The sequence below is a fragment of the Alligator mississippiensis genome, chromosome 2, assembly GCF_030867095.1.
Source record: "Alligator mississippiensis isolate rAllMis1 chromosome 2, rAllMis1, whole genome shotgun sequence".
NCBI lineage: Eukaryota > Metazoa > Chordata > Crocodylia > Alligatoridae > Alligator > Alligator mississippiensis.
In genome coordinates this window covers 177,863,484-177,882,609 of record NC_081825.1, presented here as the reverse complement: position 1 = coordinate 177,882,609, position 19,126 = coordinate 177,863,484, and the positions used below count along the sequence as shown (strand labels likewise).

The following is a 19,126-nucleotide window of genomic DNA, read 5'->3' as shown; positions in this document are numbered from 1 at the left end:
GCTATCCCCATCTTGTGATGTCTCCTGCCGGTCCTAAAAGGAATAAAACACAGTGGATTATTTATGGTAATTTTTAATCTGACAAATTGGCTCATTAGAAGTTTCATCTGAAGGCAACTGAATCTAGGTAAATTCAAAGGAGAAGGAAGGTACACTTTTTTAACCATGAGAGTAGTTAACTATGGGAACAGACCGCCAAGGAACATGTCAAATTCCCCATCACCTGGAATCATTAAGACAAAATTGAACAGCTCTCTAAACACTATACTCAGTTTGAGCCACCAGTTATTAAGCTGGTTATTGGGTAAAGTTCTATGGGCTGTGTAATACAGCTGATCATAATGGTCCCTTTTGGTTCTAGAATCCATAAAACTATGAGAAAGGCAAGAGACAATAGAAAATCAAGGCATTTGAAGGGGAAAGAATGCAGAGTCCTCAGGCCAAGGGGAAGGAACTGAAAGAATCTAGGAGTCATACTATTATTTCTAGTTCATTAACATTTTTATAAGTCCTAGCAGCTACGTGGTCACAATGTGCTCCCATTAAAGCTGTCAAATAATATTCTCCTTGACCCCCACATTATTAGTCATGTTGGGAACTGAAAATTTCACTTTTTTTTTTTGGATTAAATTTCCCCAGCTTGGGTTCAGTTTGGGTTCAGCCCAAAGATTAATTTTTATAAAAGGTTTGAACAAAAGAACTGTTCTCCCATTTTGGAGTTAAAGAGGAATGAAAAATATTCATTTTTCCCCATTGTCCAACAAAAAAAGTTTAATGGCTTCTTTTTGAACAGTGCTATAGCCAGAATGGCTGCGGACTGAACATTGCAATTTGGCAGGGAAATAGACTTCATTGGAGAGCAGTGCACGGTTGCCTCCTGGAAGAAATTCATTTTGATTTGGTCAACTTTTAAGCACTTGGAAATCACTTATTGAGCTTTCACAGCATATTTTTGGCAAGAAACATTAAGGGCACAATGGAAAAAGGGCAAACTTGTGATGGGCGGTGATTATACTGTAGTGATGTCCACTGCTGTGCAACTGGTCGCGAGGGTTGATGCAGAAGTTATAGCTGGTTCAGGAAGACATTCTGGTCTTTCTGGTGGGGTGGAGGGGAGATGGTGAAGGATCCAAAAAGGAGATGTGTGTTTTGATATTATGTATCATAATATATAATAGCACCTACTGTGCTAGATGCCATACACAGCTTGGACTTCCCTTTTGTAGTTTAAATGTGCAAGACAGATAAAGAGCAGGAGGGAAAAGAGCCCAAAGAGAGGACATTATTTCCTCAATATCACACAGTGGGTCAGTGGTAGGGTGCTATTAGTAGAGATCAGGGCTCTTCACTTTGAGACTATGGCTGTGTTCATGAGATCTCATTGCCTCGTGTGCTGGTGAAGGGATGTAGGGCTTTTCTATATTGCCTCTGTGTTGTGCTCAGGACTTCAGACAAGAAGCATGTCCACACCCTTCCTCTGCACATGCCAAACCATGGAAGTGAGCCATCATAGCCACCTTAGAGCATCTCTGAGTACATGCCAGTAAGCACGGCCAAGGCAGAGAGCCAGAAAGCAGGGCTGGGCACATGCTAGGTGCTGTGTTAAGGTGGCTACATTTCTTCATGGGTACAGGTAGACGAGAGCTGAATGGGCATGGCGTGTTTCTCAGTGGTGCCCCTGGGCGTGGCACAGAAGTGATGCAGATCTGTCATAGAGCAATGAGGGATAGAGTTTTACTCTTAAGCAGAAGATGGGAAAATTCTCCAGCTTAACTGGAGCCATACTAGGGGTGAAACATCTTAATTGCCCAGCTGATTTGAGGCAATTCTACTCCCATGCTCTCACCTGGAAACATTGCTTTGGTTCGTCTTTAGGGAGAGAAAATGGGTGAGATGGCCACCATTTAGCCAACACCCTGGGGACTGACCCTGTACAGTCCAGACATAAAAGCACATTACTATAACTTGAGTTCAGGTTCTCCAACTGAGTCTGTACTAGACTGCTATCATTGCTGAAACAGACACAGAAAGAGGAGCTGTAATGTATGCTCCCCAGTGCACTAGGGGAGCCTCATTCTGTGCTGTGTGTATAGTGCACAGACCTGGCAGCACTGCTCGAGGCTAGTCCCACTGCACATTCTAAGTTCATTGCACAGCACTGCTTGCAGCTTCTGTTGCTCACTTCAACATTGTGCTTCCAGAGGAAGGGAGTGGCTTGATGGCATTCTGAAGAACGCTGGCTCCAGGTACAGCAACTTGGAGCCACACCTCATATCATTAAAACTTGCTGCCCCCCTGCACTCAGGTCTCTAGTAAAAACTATTTGGCCGTAAGACCTCAACCACAGCCTGAGTGCAGCCCTCATGCAGGAGGGTGGCTCTGCAGTCTTCACGTAGTATTCCTCATCCAGGAAATGAAATCCAGGATGAGTGAGGGCTATGCAGGGCTCAGGACAAGAATGGAGCATTTGCCTTACAGGTGGGACTGGCCTTGGGCAGTGGATGGTAGGGCCATGGGTGAATGGACAAACAAGTGAAGGGAGAGAGATAGGGAGGGCAGCATGGAGGTGTGGAGAGCAGTGAAGGGACTATGCCTCTCTAAAGTAGGGCTGCAGAGTGGGGCTGCCTTGGAGAGAAAGAATGGACCTACTAGTAAAGGCCCAGCCCTGGGACTCAAGAGATCTACACCAGGCTTCCTGCTCTACCACAAACTCTCTGTATAATCTCATTGAGATCGCTCGAGGCCAAGAGCTTGGCTGTGCTTTAGGCATTGAAATACAGGACTGCTGTGATACTCAGAGGCCCGTCTTCCAAGAAGTTCAACACTCATCTTGCTGAGCACCCTGGGAAACCTGGCCACTTATTCTGGTGCATAAATGGGGACCTCAGCTTCCCTGTGCCTCTGTTCTTCACTATATTATGGGGATGACCATCCTTCTGTCCTCCCTTCTGCTGTGTGACTCATCCATCCAGGTACTTGGGGCATGGCCTGTCTCTCGTGGGTCTGCATAGCACATGGCCTCACTCTGGGCCTCTGACCCCACCTTGCGGAGTCCTTTACACCTGTGCCTAGTGAGTGCACGACACTGCTCTGATTCAGCAGCATTTCACACCCACTTGGCATCGGTGAAAATGACTAGGCAGGGTGCATGGTGGCGGCGTATGCCTGTGTGGGCGCATGGGGTTATGTAGCTGACTGGAGATTCTGGGCGTGTGGGGAGCAGAGCTTTGTAGCTTGCTGAAGAGCGCGTGGGAAGTGAGTGTAGAAAGCAGAGCAGAGCAGTGATTTGCTGCCAAGAGTTTAATGAGAGGTTCTTGCACAAAAAAGGCTCCCCTTCAGCCTGCGAGAGAGAGCCAGGTCACTCCTGGAGGGTAAGGAAAGGGACTGGGCTGTCTATTCATTTGCTTTCTTCATTTAAATTAAACCACTGCCTTGTAGCCCCAGGGAACCGGATAAGATCAATTGGCAAACAAACTTTTGAGTGTATTTGCTGGAAATGTTTAGCTTTGGTCCCCACTTAGAAGTTTTGTCAGTACAGTTATGTCAGTCAGAAGGGTGAAAAAAAAAATCACAGCCTCAAGTCAACATCATTGCAGCAGCTGGAGACCTAATGTGGATACAGCTTGTCCTCGCCAAAAAAAAGCCTGAATCTGGTACAGCTGATACCACACAGGGAGCTGGTCAAAGATCTGTGGTAAAAGCACTCTTGTCTGCCTCCTTGTTAGCTGAGCTGGCCAGAATGACTCTGGCAGGGTCACCGCAGTTGCTGAGCACATTTTGGTCCCGAGGCATGCATTGAGTTTCTGAGACTCTAGCTCAGCATTTAGCCAGTGTCCTTTGCAGTAGGGATTTCCTATATGCACACCTGTAGCCCCACAGGTGTGTATAAAAGAGCCCAGAGCCACCATGCTGCGGGCACCAATAAGAGACACTTTTCAGGCACAAGGGAAAGAGGTCTGGCTTGGACACACAAGTCCAACACCAGTATAACTATTGTATTTGGAAGTGTAATAAATACTCTTACCAACACAGCTGAATAGGTACAACCCCAAGTGTGGACATGGCTGCACTGGTGTACACATGTCCTGCGCTGCTGCAGTCTGTGGAAATGAACCAAAGGGATGAGAAGGTACCTTTACCCAGGATAACTGCAACACTTGTGGGAGGCTGCACCATTGTAACTGTACCAGTAAGGCTAACACAACAGAGCTTTTATATGTGGACAAGCTCTCAGTTTAGAGGTAACACAGAGACAGATCTCTTCTCAAGTAGCTTACCACAGATTGGATACTCCTCAAATAGAAGGAGACAAAATCTCATAGGTTGAATTCTTCCAGGAGCAGTTTTCTCCACACGGCCGCAGCCTACTGGGAGGAGATGACCCTCTCCACATGCACTTCTAAACAGGGCTCCATCTTTCCAGGATTTGTCTTGTGGAGCCTGGAAGTGCTTTCTGAGATGCAGTCCCAAAAGGTGTTGCCTTCCTTTATTTGGGTACCCAGAAAGCAAAGGAGCCAAGGTCACAAGAGACTTCTTTTGGATCCCAGACAGAGTACGGCATTTGCTACACAGTAGCCATGTCTACACAAGCGGAGTACTAAATACCTTGCAGTAACCAGCATTACTGGGCGGTAGTGTCCCTGAACATTTTTTTTCTGACACTCCTGCGCAGTAGCATTGTGTCATGGTTAGCACCCCCCAATGCTACTGCGCAGTAGTGTCTTGTGTATACATGGCCAGTGTCTCCTACACACATGTGCATGTTCTAACACAATACATGCATGTAATGCATGTATACATTTGCATGTCTTCATAACACTGCCCTCAGGGGACTGTTTGCAGTATGAACTGAACCTGGGACACTTCATTACAACACATGAGCAGGGCCAGATTAACGCATAGGCAAACTAGGCATGTGCCTAGGGCCCTAAGTGAAGAAGAGGTCCAGTTCCGCTTACATATTATAATTACTGAGTGAAAAAAGTCAGGGCCCACAAGTTTGTTTGCTTAGGGCCCATTAAAAGGTTAATCCAGCCCTGCACATGAGCCTCCCCTGTCTGAGCTGAACAGCCCAGCCCTGTAAGCCATAGTTGCTGCAGGCCGATCCACCTTTGTCTATGTCAGTCACAGCCAGGAGGGTACAGCAAGTGACGCTGAGTGGGGAGGTACGTGGGCACCAACACGTGAGCATGTGTGCACATATGAGCCTGCACATAAGATGCCTGTTAGGGCATCTTCCCTTGAAAATGTTTTTATAAAGCATCTGCCACTTGGTGCCAGTTGGTGCGTTGCAAAGGCAAAGATGTGCTTTTCACAGATAACTGCATGGACCCCAGTGAAGAGGAGGAAGAGGAGGAGGCCTGCCTGGCAGAGCTGGCTCAGCAGCATCCACAGGGGGCATGAGCTTCAGTAGGGGTAGGGAATCATCTCTCTCCTCTTCCTTGTGGGGCAGGATGGTAGCTAAAGGTACCTGCAAGCCCCTTAGCACACACTGCTGCTCTAAGGAGCAGACTATGAGGTCTCTCCAACTCCAGCACGTATGTGTGGACTGGAGAGGTCCATGTGCAGCAGGCCTCTAGTGAGCTGGAGAAGGTGTTTGTCTAGTCATTTGTGGCATGGGCATGTACAAGCACAACACGGAGATGGTGTTTGCCTGGACCTTTTCCTCACCTCAGCATCACCCCACACCTGCCCCTGTCTCCCTTTCTCTTAGCTTCAGCAGCCTCCAGCACAACAGAGCCCCATTCTTTGTTGGCTCTTTGGCTTTCTGTGATCAACCTGATTATTATAATAAAGTGGCCAACCTCTCCACCTTCACCTCTGCCCAAGTCCAACTTGGCTCTTCCTAGTGGTAACAAAGAATCTTCTGCCCCATGAGCACTTCCCAGCCCACTCCCAAAGCCAGCCTTAAGGTAGCTGGGTCCTCTTCCCTTGTCCTCATCCAGTGGCACCCAGCAGATACCCTTTAGGCCAGGCCATTTGATGACCCCAGCTCCCTCTGCAGGGTTGTTGCTCACTGAATACAATGCTCTCCAATCTCAGGTCCTAGGGAAGGACTGCAGGATGTGGCTGGAGAGACCAAACAGCAGGTCACCCTGCCAGCCAACAGAGTGGTCCCAGGCCAGAGGGATGGAAGGGGCCTGCTGGATCAGGAGTCCCCTACACTCAGGGTGGGGTTGGAGGCTACCAGTTTTAGGAGCCAACATAGCCAGTGGGCTCTGCTCCTATCCTCTCCCTCCTGCGCCTTCCTCACTGCACCCAGGATCCAATTTGGAGAACATCCTCCCTTTTATTTGCCATGTGTTTGCTTTTCCCTGGGATATGTTTAGCAAATGTTCAATATGCAGTGAAGCCAGGGGGCATAAATTGCATTTACCTGCTCTGGGCAGGGGAGTAGGACATGATCGAGGGACCTTCTTCCACACTACCATCCAACTCCAGTTGGGCACAAAGATCTAGCCCTTGTTTTACCCGTGGAAAGCGAAGGGGGAGGAGGGGGAAGGGGCTAAGGGATGCCTGTGCCAATTTTAAGACTGTTGAGCTGATGCCCTCTGTGACTTTGGGGGGTGAGGGGGACCCAGGATGGACTTCTTCTGTGTCCAGTGGAGCAGAACCTTGGGGCCACGCAAGGCCAGCTCACAAGGGAAACGGCAATTGGACCTGGATCTCTGGGCCCTCAGGAATAGGGGGCAGAGAGGGGAGCTGGATGCAGCCCACAAGGAGGAGGAGCTGGGAACTGTGGGTCCTGGATGTTGTGCCCCCTGCAGCAGGCTGGGTGCAGCTGTGGGCACCAGCCTCTGTCCCCTGTGGGCAGGGCTGGCTGCCTGGTGAAGGGGGGAGAGTGGGTGCATGTGTGTGTGTGTCCATGTAGATGCATGTGCATGTGTTTGTTTGTATGTGTGCATGTGTATGGGTGTGTACATGTGCATAGGGGTGTGTGCATGCGTGTGCATGAGTGGCTGTGTATAGGTGTGTACGTGTGCATGGGGGTGTATGGGTGTGTATAAGGTGGCTGTGTATGTGTGTGTATGGGTGCATAGGTGTGTGTATGTGTATGGGGGGTGTGCATGAGGGTATGTATGTGTGGATGTGTGCACGGGTGTGTGCGTATGCGTGTGGGGATGTGTGCATGGGGGTGTGGGTGTATGTGTGCGCATGGGGGTGTACCCGTACGTGTGCAGGGGCGTGAGAGTGTGTGTGGGCGTGCCCGTGTGTGTGCCGGGGCGGGCGGGCGAGCGCTGCAGTCCCGTGTCCCGCCAGCAGCGAGCAGCACGCGGCCGCGCGGGGGAGCGTGACGGCGGCGGGCGCGGAGCGGCGCGGAGCAGAGCACTCCGCCCCGAGCCGCCGCCGCCGCCCCGCGCGCACACACACACACATGCCGGCGGCTGCCGCGCGGCCGCTGCGGGGCTCCTGGGCGGGCCGGCCCGTGCCGACAGGTCGCCGCCCCCGCGCCGCCCGCCCGCGGCCGCCCCGCAGCCCCCGGCGCCGAGCCGGGCAGCGGGACCGGGACTGAGCCGCCGCCCCAGGCTCCAGCCGGCGGGGCCCGCCCGCCCCGAGGGACCATGCACCTGCCCCCGGACGCTGCTGCCGGCAAAGGTGCGCGGGGCGCGGGGGGGAGGGGGGAGACAGCCGCCCTGGGCGGGGGCCGCCGCTCAGCCCCTGCCAGGGGAGCGCCGCCCGCGGCCCCCGCCGCCCGGAGCCGGGGCCGGGGCCGGGGTGCGGGCGGCCGCGCGGGGGCACTTCCGTTGCCCCCTGCGGCTCTTTGCTTCCTTCATCCACTCTCCTCATTTCCTCCCCGCCGCGTGCTTGGCTCCCCGCTCGGCTCTGCCTTCTCCCTCCTCCGAGCCACCTTCCCGTCCGGGCTCCCCTTCCTCCTCCAACACGCTCACCCTCACTCACACTCTTGTCCTCCCTTTCTCTTTCTCTCTCTCCCCCGGCAGCCCCCTTCCGCCTTCTGCACCCCCCTCACCCCTCCCGCCATCCAAGGCTTTCCAGAGTTTCCCTGGGCAGGAGTTACAGTAGTTTGGGGAACAAGTCACGGCGGCTCATTTCAAATGAGTCACCACCCTGCGGAGAGCCACCCAAGCCTGGGCACCTGCTGTTCCGGGTAGAAATAAATGGGGCGTGCGGCAAAATGTGTCTGAGCCGCCGAGCTGATTCAAGAGCATCCAGCCCGGCTCGGTCTGGCAACCTGTCTCCCAGCCCTGTGCACCCAGCAGGTTGTGGGGTGCTGGTTCCTAGCTTGGCTGCCTTCCTGTGTCCCTCTTGCCCCGTGCTCATGCCCTCTGAGGACAGTGGTTTTAGGAGGTGTTTTAGCTAGAGCGGTTTTACTGATTTTATGCTCAAAGAAATGGGGCAGCCCCTCATCTAGGAATCTGGGACGCGCCGTTGTGTTGGGACTTAGGAGGGACAGCTGCACGGCAGCGCTTGCCTGCTTTCTGGGCAGCGGGGTCTCTTGCCAGTGCCCAAAGAGAGGGAAGGGGCATTGGCAATGCAGTAGGGGTCGCTGGGCCTGGCAGGTTGTTACCCACAGGGTCCTGGTGCATGGGCTGCTACCAGCAATGGCCCAGGGGCCAAAGGACAAGCTGTCCTTCCTGGAGTTGGGGAGATGCTGGGTGGAGGATCTGGGCAGAGGGAGCGCAGAGGCTGTTTTTCAAAGCAGTCCTAATTTCAGCTGAAGGCAGAGTGGCCTGTTGGTGCTCAGTACCTTGGCAAAATAAGGCCTGTAGGAACTAGCAGACTGGGACAGAGCCAATGTCCAACTGGTCCAGTTCCTTGTGTTTGTCAGTAGCCAGCACCAGATGCCTCAGTGGAAGGTGTCAAAGGTGTCAGAGCCCCAGAGCCTGTAATTATGGAATAACGTGCTCACAAGGGAAATTTCTCACTCTCTGTCTTAAGTACTTATCTGGTCCTGTCACTGCAGCCTCTGAGCATCTTACAGCCTTAAATCCATTGATCCTTACACCTACTCTAGCAGATGGACGGATGCCACTTGTGTTTTACAGATGGAGAATGGAGGCACAGAGTGGCTAGGTGCCTGGCCCAGGGTCACAAGGGAAATCTGTAGCAGAGCAGGGACGTGGATCCAAGCATCATGTGTCCCAGCCAACGTCATAAAAGCTGAACCATTGTCCTGAGAGCCCTCACTGCAGCCTGAGATGTGTCCGGACAAGGGGAGCTTACATCCCTTTCAAACTTCAGCTCTTGTGGTTTGGAGTCCTGCGTCATGTTCTTGTTATCAGTGCCAAGAGGTCCTGTCCTTCCCTTGAATCTGGCCATGTTGGCTCTTTGCGGTGAGGGCTTCCACTGGCTGATCTTAAATATTTCCTCTCCTCATCTTCAAATTTGCTACTTTTCTCTTTGTTGAATGGCCTCTTGTTCATGTTTGACCTGATCTTAGCTCTCTCCTGTGCATTATTTTCTTTACTTTGCTCTTATCCCTTCTGAGTCATCTCCCTTCCAAACTAAAGCAGTCCCAGGCTTTTCAGTCTCTCTCCACAGGTAAGTTTTCCCATATCGCTAACGATCCTGTCTCTGAACCTCCATGTTTCCGCTCTGTCCTTTCAAGACAAGGTCCTTGGACCAGCATGTGGCATTCCCTGCCAGGGTGTCCCAGGACTTTACAGACTGGCACTGTAATGTTCTCAGTATAATTCTCCCTCCCTTCCTTCTTGCTCCTTAATATCTGTTTGCTTTTTCCTTCTTGCTGCTGCACATTGAGTAGAGGCACATTGCACTGTCTATAGCCATGCTCAGATCTTTTTCTTGACCAGGGCAGTCAATGTAGAGACCAGCAGTTCCTTGCTGTGGTCCATTTCCTTACCAGAACCTCCTGTTCTGCCCTGGTCTCTTGCTCGGGAAACGGAGCACCCCAGGTACGTCATAACCATGACTGCTTGCTGTTGCCCTCTACCTGTCCCTGGATTAGGCAGTAGCAGCTTACAGTACCCTCAGCTTGTCACTGATATTGCTGCATGGGCAGTTTGCCCCAGCTCCTACCATGCACTGTACTTGCCACATAATGTGAGCAGCCTTCCTTGCACCACTCTGGATGAGAGACCCCATTCCACTGCCCATCTGCTGCACTAAGGATGCTGCAACAGCTTCCCTCTCTGTGGTATGGCATGCAAGTGAGCATGCACCTATCTGTGGGGTGACACCCCACCATCTGCTAGGGACCCCCATGCACAGCCATGCCCTAAACCCCTCCACCCAATATGCCATGTGTCCAAACCCTCCTGCACCCATAATCTTGAGCTTACACTACTCTGAACCCTGCTTTCATCATGACATGTGGGGCAGTCCTGTTCCACCACTTGAATTGAATTTGTCCTGGCCTCTGGCCTCCTGTGACTTATGGATTGCAGTCGCAGTGGGGTTAGCCCCTCTGCCCCAGCACACATCATCCCAGCGTGCTTGCCCTTCCTCATCTTTCTCCCTTAAGTGGTAGATTCCTAGGGTCTGAGCTCCCAAGCTAGCTTGCTTGTCAGAACATATTGAGCCAGATGGGGGTGCTGATAAGGCAGCAGAGACCTTCTTCTCATGCCCTGGACAAGCCCAGATGCTTGCATGAGTGTGCGGGTTCAGGCCTTTCAGGAGCTCAGAGGCTCGCAATGATTTCCCATGGAAGATAACAGGAGTTGAGGGCAGTGTGTCCCTTATAGGGTGTAACCCCGCATATGCCTGCTCATTGTGTGTCCTGGAGGCAGGCCAGGCAGATCTAGGAGCAGCCTCTGCTGATGCAAATTCAGCCAGAAACCCAGCCCAGGATGAGCTGGTGAGAGAGCCTTGGCTGTGCAGAGGGGTGTCCTGAGGGACGGTGCACTGGTAGGGGATGCAGAAGTTGCTTCCCCTGTGCTCGAATCTCCCATCTGTGGGAAGTGCAGGGAACAGCTTTGCACAGCAGCATTCAGAGGAGCAGGTGCTGACTTGGGACTAGGGGTCACAGCAGTAATGTAGCAGCAGCAGAGAAATGAATCCCAAAATATTTACAGCCGTGTGCCCTCAGGTGATGTCACAGGGTGGTACCAGGTCAGTGTATGAATGGGAGACTGGGTGGTGAAGCAGGCTGGGGATGATCAGCTCTTTGAGTGTGTCCAACATTCCCAGGTATGCTGTTTGTGCCCCATGGGTATCATGCTTCCTTCTCAGTCATACTGGTCCCCCTAGCCCCAGCCTGGTGCCTAGGGGTACTGTGCTGCAGGAGGGGGCATGTTTGCATCATTAAAGAGCTCCCAGTGTGACTGCTAAGCTTGGGTCTCCCTTGGGGAGTTGCATTTTGAATCCCTGCAGCACTTTGAGTTGGATGCAATATAATCCTTCATTTTCTGCTCTGTGGGGAGTGTTGATGCAGCTGCTGTTTAACAGCAAGCATCTCTTTCCAGAGGTGGCTGCATTTCAGGGGGGTGATATGATCCCTTATCAGCCTCATGGGATATCTGGCAAAGCTCCATTCATTACGCTTTGTAAAATCTGGTCTCACCCTTGAATGAAAAGCTCACGGTAGGGCAACATGGTGGGGGTAGTTGCTGTTATTTAATCCAAAGTAAGCCGTAGTCCAGTTCTGCACTCTGAGTTGAAAGCTGTCGGGTAAAGATGTAGTGTAGGGTGAATGGAACAAGTTCACTTGCAATTCAAACTAGGGTTGAACCAATGCAATTTCCAGACGCTCTTTCCAAAATCCAGGAGCTTCACAGAAGCTTTTTGCTCCAGATGTTTGTAGCAAAGGATAGAGGAGGCACCAGGGGCATGGTTAAGAACTGGGGAATGGCTAGTGGAGGGGGAGGCATGGAAGGGAGCATGCTCTGGGGTTCCTTTGCCACATACACTGCCACCTGCTCTTATGCCATGGGCATGTAGCTGGCACATCTGGAGGATCTGTGGTGACTTGAAAAACAGGATGCTAAGTGCTAAAGCCTTCTGCCCTGGAGTAAGGTTCTACCCTAGTCCACCAGCTTGTACCCTCCCCTACAGAGTAAGACTTCTTCCTTCTCCATCTCATCCCTTCCCTCTACATTTCACAAGGCTCTTTTTCTTTCATCACAACTGTCCCGATCCCTCCCCGCCAGTCCAGCCCCATTCCCTCAAGCAGCCTCAGAACTTCACTTGTCCCCAGTCAGTCCTCCTGGGAGTGCAGTGTTGGAGGTGGCAGTCTGACTGTGGCTGTGAGAACAGGCCCTGGGAGGGTGGGTAGGGATCAGCACCGTGTACCTGTCCCCATAGGGCAGAGGCCCCTTCCCAGCCCATGTACCAGGGTAGCTCTTTCTGCTGCTTCTTTTGTGCCTTCCCTCTTTGGCCTCTCCTCTGACTGCTGGCCTTAGGAGCTAGCTGGCTGCACCGGTGAAAGCCAGCAGCCTCAGCAATGGCCCCTCAGGACATGGTGAATAAATAACCAGGCAGCAGTGTGTTTCCCCTGATGTTTTCTTAGGGTGGTGCTTTGGGGGTAGGGGGCAGGGAGCCGGGAACACTGAAGTCTGGAATGAAAAGGGCTGAGCCTTTGAATGGCAGATGGCAGAGCCGGAGGACAGGCAACTCCCCCGGGCTTGTGGTGCAGGGACAAAAGCCCTAGTCGGTAAAAAATAAGGTGAGAGAACATCAAAAAGATTGTAGCCTGCGGCACGGGGACAGGCGGAGCCATGGCCCTGAACTTGCATAAACAGAGCAGCCAGAGGGAAGGCGGGAGGGGAGGAAGGGAGCAGAGCTGGGGAAGATCGTCAGTGCTGAGGCAGACAAAGAGCAAGGAGCTCAACAGGGCCAGGCTGCTCTGCAGAGTGCTTCTCCTCCCTTACTCCCTGCAGGGGTCTGGGGGACAATTCTAGGAGTGGTCCACCTCTCCCTCTTCCTCCCTTCTCCCCCTCCTTCCATGTGATGATGTGGTGCATGCCTGGCCTGAGCGGGAGTTGCCTGTGCTGTTGTGCCAAGGTGCTGACTCCCAGCTGCACCTCTCAGTCATGACCCAGGGTGCCCCCTGCTACTCTGGCTCTAATGGTACTACCAGCTACACTTTGTCTCTGCCTCTGCCGCAGCCCTGTCTCCCTCACCCCATGCATAAATCTTCTGCCACTGCCCCTCCATCACTTTCTACCACATCACCTACTCTTCAGGCTTGAACTCCCTCCATCCTGCCCCAGACACTGCCGTGCTTTTCCAGGTCTGGGCCACCCCTCCCCCTCCCCCCGCCCACTCTGCAGCCCCCCATTCATGTTATTCTCTGCAGAAGCCATTCATGCCACTCACAGCTCCCATGTGGTAGGTAGTATGTGGATGAAGGCAAACAAGATGCCTAGACTCCTTTTACCTGGGATCCAGCTTGCATCTTGGGATGGAGGGGAGGAAGGCCCTGCATGAAGCTGTTGCAGAGGGGAGCTCCTAGGGCTCCCACCCTCCCTCTCCCACTAGCTTCCTGCTGGCTTTTCTTTCTTTCTCTTTCTTCCCCGCCTACTAGCTGTAAAATTCCTCCTCCTCCAAAGCTCTCAGGTGCCTCTGCCTCTCAGAATAGCTCCCGAGCTGAGGGAAACCATACACATACATGCATGTACTCCTCTCCACTGCCCCCCACCCCTGGGCTCCTCGCTTTCCAGCTGAGTGACAGATGAGGGCAGGTTATTCCAGGTATACACACCCTGCCTATAGCTAGAGGAAGATGAACCTTTGTGAAGCAAGGAAGCCCGTGAGGGCCAGGGCTGTGGGAGCTGTGCAAGACGGATCCTGACTTTGGACACAAAGAGGGCTGGCATGAGGGGGGAGCAGCCAGGAATAGAGGGAGAGGAGAGAGCTGGAGGCTGCTTTCCATGGTCTGATCTTGCAGCCTTCAGACTGCCAGAGAGAGAGAGAGGGAAATGAAGACAGATGCAGATAATATTGCTGCCACCCCCAAGCCCCCGGGGGCTTGACTGCAATATCTATTATGGATGAATTCAGCAGGGGAAGGGATTTCGACTAGCAGACAGCAAGGCTGGCTCTAAGGGGCCATGTTCAAAAGGCGGAGAGCCAGGAAAAGCGTAAAGCCGGGATGCTTATCTAGGGCGAGAAGCTTAGAAGGCTGCCCCCAGTCCTGCAAGACATAGCGCATGTTCCTTAGGAGAGGGCCAATGCAGAGACGGGTCAAACGAGACCTGTGGGAAAGACCCAGGTCCCACCTGGCCTTGTGGGCAAGGAGTCTGTAGGCAGAGTGGGAAACCATACATCCCTGCCCAGGCCCTCATGAATTTACAGGTTGTACAGTCTAAAGGGACTGTCACAATCCACCTGCCAGAATCTTTCCCAGTTCAGTGTCGTCACCCAGGCTCAGAGCCAGGCACTGTGTTTGGACCATATCATGCATCGAAGTCACGCATGCTGCCCTGGGTTACTCTGTGGCAGAGATGGGTGTAGAACCCAGGAGTCCTGATTTCCAGTCCTTGCCTTCAGTGCTAAAGAAGGCTCTTCCCTGAGTCCAGGTCCAGCACCTGAGAGTCCAGCCTATGAGAGCCTTTTTGCTGTAGGGAACTGGTTCTGTAGGTCCTAGCTGTGGCTGTAGGGGTACCATGTCCTGTCCAGACAGTGGAGGAGACTGGCTCAGTTACACTGTTCAGCTCTGGAGCTTTTGGTCCCTGGTGGTGGGTGTGTCGGATCTCCAAATCACAGGACAGCAGTGGTACCCAGGAAGAAGCGGGGGAATGACACAAGACAGGCACAGCTGGGTCTCTCCTGTGCATCTCCCACAGCCAGAGTCACTCCCCCATGTCCAGCTCTTCTTACCTGCCCATTCTTAACACCCCCCCGCCCAAACTCATCTCCTTGCCCTCACCTACCACTTTGTCAGAGTCTCCTTTCTTCTGGTCTTTCTTGTCATTCTGTCTCATCCAGTTTTCCCTGCTGATGTCTGCTTTTTACCTCTCTTTTCAATTCTCTTCCCCTTTCTACTTTCCCTTGTCTGTCTGTCTTGTTCATCCCCTCCTTGCCCCACACTTCTTGTCAGGGCCATTGAGCATCTCTTTCTTGGTCATTATTGTCTCACTCATCCCTTCCCCCTCCTTCCCTGTCTCCTGTGGAGTCCCATCTGTCTCATTTCCCTGGGACTGACCTGCGATTGGCTTGTTAAGGTCAGCAGGAAGCCAGACAGACGGGGACCCAGGTGAGATGGCCACTCATGCTGCAGGATAAGAGGCATCAACACAGGAAGGAGCGGGAGGGAGAGGTCACCTTGTGTTGAGTGAATGAGGTTTGAAAGGGAAGTTGCTAGTCTCACAAGTAGAGATAAAGGGAGAAGTGTGGGGTGACTAAGGAGACTTGGGAGCAGGCATGGCAATGTGCGCAGCCTCCACACTACCTTGTTAAAGCCAAGGAGTGGAGGGGGGCAGGGGGGGAGTGTGTCTCGCATGCGTCTATTGGGATGCCCAAGCTGCTCTGAGAGCACCAGGCAGAAGATGGTGCTGCCCCCTTGCCACAAGCCTGGCAATCTAACCAGCTGAGCCTGCCAAGGGCACTTAGGGCAATGTGCCAGGAAATGTGGCCTTGAGGGACTGCTGGGAAAACTCAACCTGACCTTAGCTAGAGAGGCCTGTAGATTCACCTCCCCCCACCTTGGTTTTCCTTGTGGGTGGTGCTGTGTACTCCTGTCCAGGCCTTTAGTTGGGTTTTGGCCCAGTTTCCTACAACGCTCCACCTCAGAGGCTGCAGGTAAATCTGTCCTGAAGTACCTTGACCACCGGCAGCCAATTATAATAAGAAGCTGGTAGCTGGTTTAGCACATACTTTGCCCCTTTTTTCTTGTTTTTGTCTACCTTTGCCTTCTCCACCTTCCGCTGCGAACATCATCATTTATTTTCTCATCCTCTGTCCATAAACTGGAGGGGGTGCTGTATCTACAGCACGGTCCTTGTTGGTTGGTGGGGATGGCTGGCTTGAGGGTACTTCTGGTGATCTGGGAGACTTGATAGTGGGCAGAGTTGGGAGAAGTGCCCACCCTTTCAAATGCCCTTTTGCAAGTTCCTTTGGGTGGCTTGTGGCCTGGCTGGAAGATGGCTCGAAGTGGAGCCAGACATGGGAGGAATTCATTGGGTAAGTGAGGATGGGAAGAAGATTCCCGTTCAGCTAGCTAGCTCTTTTCAGGGGAGGAAAGTCTAGAGGATGGTAGAGGCTCCTGCTGAGAAATTATCTTGGCCAACATGTCATGAGGAACTCAGCTGCTTGCAGGAAGTTTTGCTTGGCCAGCACCAGGTGTGTGGTGGAGAAAAGCCAGTGCTCTCTGGTTCTGTGGGTTGCTTGCCTGGGCCAGGTGCATCACTGTAGGCCCAGCTGGTTCTGTCTGGGCTGTCACAGATTCAGCAGCCTCATGGCTTTGAGGTATTGTCTTGCCTGAGACCAGTGACTCTGGAGCAAACATTATTTGAGTTTTGGCCTGTGCTCCGGGGGCAAAAGCAGGATGCACATTCCCACTGCGCTGCATATCTTCTGAAACATTGCCAACACTTGCTTTTGGAGACTTCTGTGAGCATTTGGATGCCAGCTCAAATGGGCTGGCCTTCATTCAGGAAGCAAGGGGTGGGCTTTTAACTTAAGGGGCAAGAAGAGTCCTGTCCTTCCCTCCCATTTGTGTGCATGCTCTGGTTAGTTCAGGTTCTCCTGTGCTTCTACCTGTTGGGTTGGTCCAGCCATCACCTCAGAACAGCTAAAGTCCCACTCACGTTTTTCCTCGCTATCTTGGAAGCTCGTGAGTCTCCTACAGGTGTTTGTGGTCCCATTTCTGATGCTTGAAGTATTTCTGACCCTTGGCTCCTTCAATTGCAGACTAATAAGTATTATTGAGGGGCATTGGCTCCTTTTAACCCACAGTTATTCCTGGAGGTCACTAGGGTGAAATCAGTACATAAGATCAAAAACTCAGTGATACCTTCCTCCTCCTTACGGAGTCTATGCACCCCTTCTCCATACTCGGAAGCCCAGTCTCCATTTTACTGAGTGTTACTAGCGAGCTCTTCTCTTTCAGCGACTTCTTGATTGTCATTTCCTTTTTCCTCTGTTCTGTACCACCATCAATGGATCCTCTTCCTTCTCCCTCCCTCTTCAGGGTTTTTTTCCAGGATTTTGCCATTTGCCAAATCCACTTCTCCCCTTTACACTCTGCTTCCTTCTGCCTGTGACCCCATCCTTTCTTACAGCCTCTCTCATCCCCTCTGTGCTCTCAAATCTACCTCTCCAGCCCTGGACTCTCTCTATTTGCTTAGGCTCTATCTACCTCTCTCTCTGTCTTCCCACCCCACACCACCTCAGAGATAGTGCCTTTGGGTATATCTTCAACTCCTTTCTTGTCTTGTTCCCTCACATCCATGCTCTTACTAAATCCTGGTGTTTCCCCTTGAACTTCTACCCCATCTCTTGCCTCTACCACTTGAGGGGGGCTTAGCACCTTTACTTACCCTGCAACAGGCTCGCACTGCTGGCATTTAGCCCACGACAACTGCAATTCCTTTTTGACAGGGCTGCTGGTAAAGTGTCCCTTTTGCTCACTGCAGCCTCTTGGTGTTGAGTTATCATGAGGCTGTTACACCCACACTGAGTTCTTGACACTGGGTGACTGAAGTGGATGATTGATTAGAACCTAGGAACATCAGCTTTTAGAGACCTTGAAAGTTCAGGGCCTGGTTAACATTAACACCGTCTCCTCTTTGAGTCTTGGCAATTGTCCTCTGACACCACATTTTAGGGCTGCTGATGATCGTGCCTTCCCAGTGGTGAACCTTTGAGGTATGAAACTTACTGCCTACCCAGAGCTGTGGAGTGAGGATGTGCCTTAATTTGGACTTAGGACATAAAGTAGGAGTTAGACTTTATTTGGACTAGGGCTGTGGGATAGAGGAGTCTACTAGGACAGGGAACCGGAGGCACAGACAAAGAGCAGGACATTGGGGTAAAAACTCAGCTTTAATGTGGATAAGGTGCACCTGAGTCAGCAATGAAGCAAGCCCTTTACTCAGGCAGGGTGATGGGGTGTGTGAAGTAATCCCTCTCCTGGGGAAGCAGTTGGGGCATGGATTCTGGGTCCCCAGGGTTTTAAGAGGAGTGAGGTGAGAGACACTGGTGGCTGAGAGGCCATCAGCAGGGGGTACACAGAGTGATTTACTTGGTATTTGTGGCCATGCATTATAGCCATGGAAGGTGGGAGTCTACCTGTGTGCAGTGGGCAGGTTTTGTTGTTGTGGAGTCCACCATGGGGTGGGAAGACACTTGCCAGGCTTGTATTCAAGGACACTGCATAGAAGAGCAGAGGTGTGAAGAGGGAGAAAGAAAGAAGCTGAGGCTGGAGTAGCTCTGACCCCATCACACCTATCACTTCTGTACCATAGTGCCCCCAACCCTCTCTGTCCCTCCCCAGCCAGCATTCCTGTCCGGCTCTTCACAGTGCACCTGGGGCTTGGGCTGCAGTAGCCCTTGGCTTGGTTTCTCCTCTCATTTCCAGTCCCACATGGTAACGGATGTGGAAGTGTCTTGCGCTGTCTCCTTTCCCCCTCCCTCCATCACCTTCCACATGTTCAAATAAAGGAAGGCCTCAGAGCTAGAGGAGGGTGGGGGGGGAGAGCCTGGCCCATGGCAGTTTGCTCTTCCAACCCCAAAATGGCAGCACTATCCCACAGCCAAAGGGCACTGATGGCTTCAGAAGTGGAGAGACCAGTGGTGTACACATGCTGCACCTGCTCCTAGTGTGACGGAGGGGAGGGAAAGATGAGCGTGATGGAGAGAGATGAAGCCTGCGCTTCACTGTTTTGTGAGAGCCAGAGGGAGACAGCCAAGAGGCCAGGAATGCAGCACTCAGCAGGAGCTGCATGCACTGCTACTTTTCTACTCCACTCTCCCCATGTCAGTGTCTAAGATGCACCCCCGCGTGTTGTACACACAACACCCACAGGGGACAGGGCTATTAATATTCACCGGCCAAGCAAGCTCCCCTGCTGCTCCCTGCCTGCTGTACATACACGGAGGTTGTAATAGCACTGAGCCCTCCCTTGCACCAGCTGCCCCCCTTCCTTGCTCTGCAGTTTTGGCCCTCCCATCCGTCAAGGGTGGCCCAGCTGAAGAGAGGGGACAGAGCCTCTGCTGTCAGCCCTGGGAGGCCCCTGTCTGCATCCCCCCTACCCCTACACACCCT

The 19,126-nt window shown here is 52.5% G+C and overlaps 1 protein-coding gene across 5 annotated transcripts in view; it reads left to right on the top strand.

The window, feature by feature from the left end:
* Positions 1-7,291: 7,291 nt before the first annotated feature.
* The window catches only part of SYT7 (synaptotagmin 7), a 148,944-nt gene continuing 137,109 nt past the window's right edge, over positions 7,292-19,126 (top strand). The window contains exons 1-2 of one of the 5 annotated variants that reach the window (XM_059722493.1): positions 7,295-7,596; positions 9,006-9,293. In XM_059722493.1, coding sequence (XP_059578476.1) covers positions 9,227-9,293 — 67 coding nt within the window. In that variant the 5' untranslated portion in view covers positions 7,295-7,596; positions 9,006-9,226. Of the gene's footprint in view, positions 7,597-9,005; positions 9,294-19,126 lie in introns of all 5 variants that reach the window. The other 4 variants (XM_059722494.1, XM_059722495.1, XM_059722496.1 and 1 more) reach the window with 4 other exon arrangements.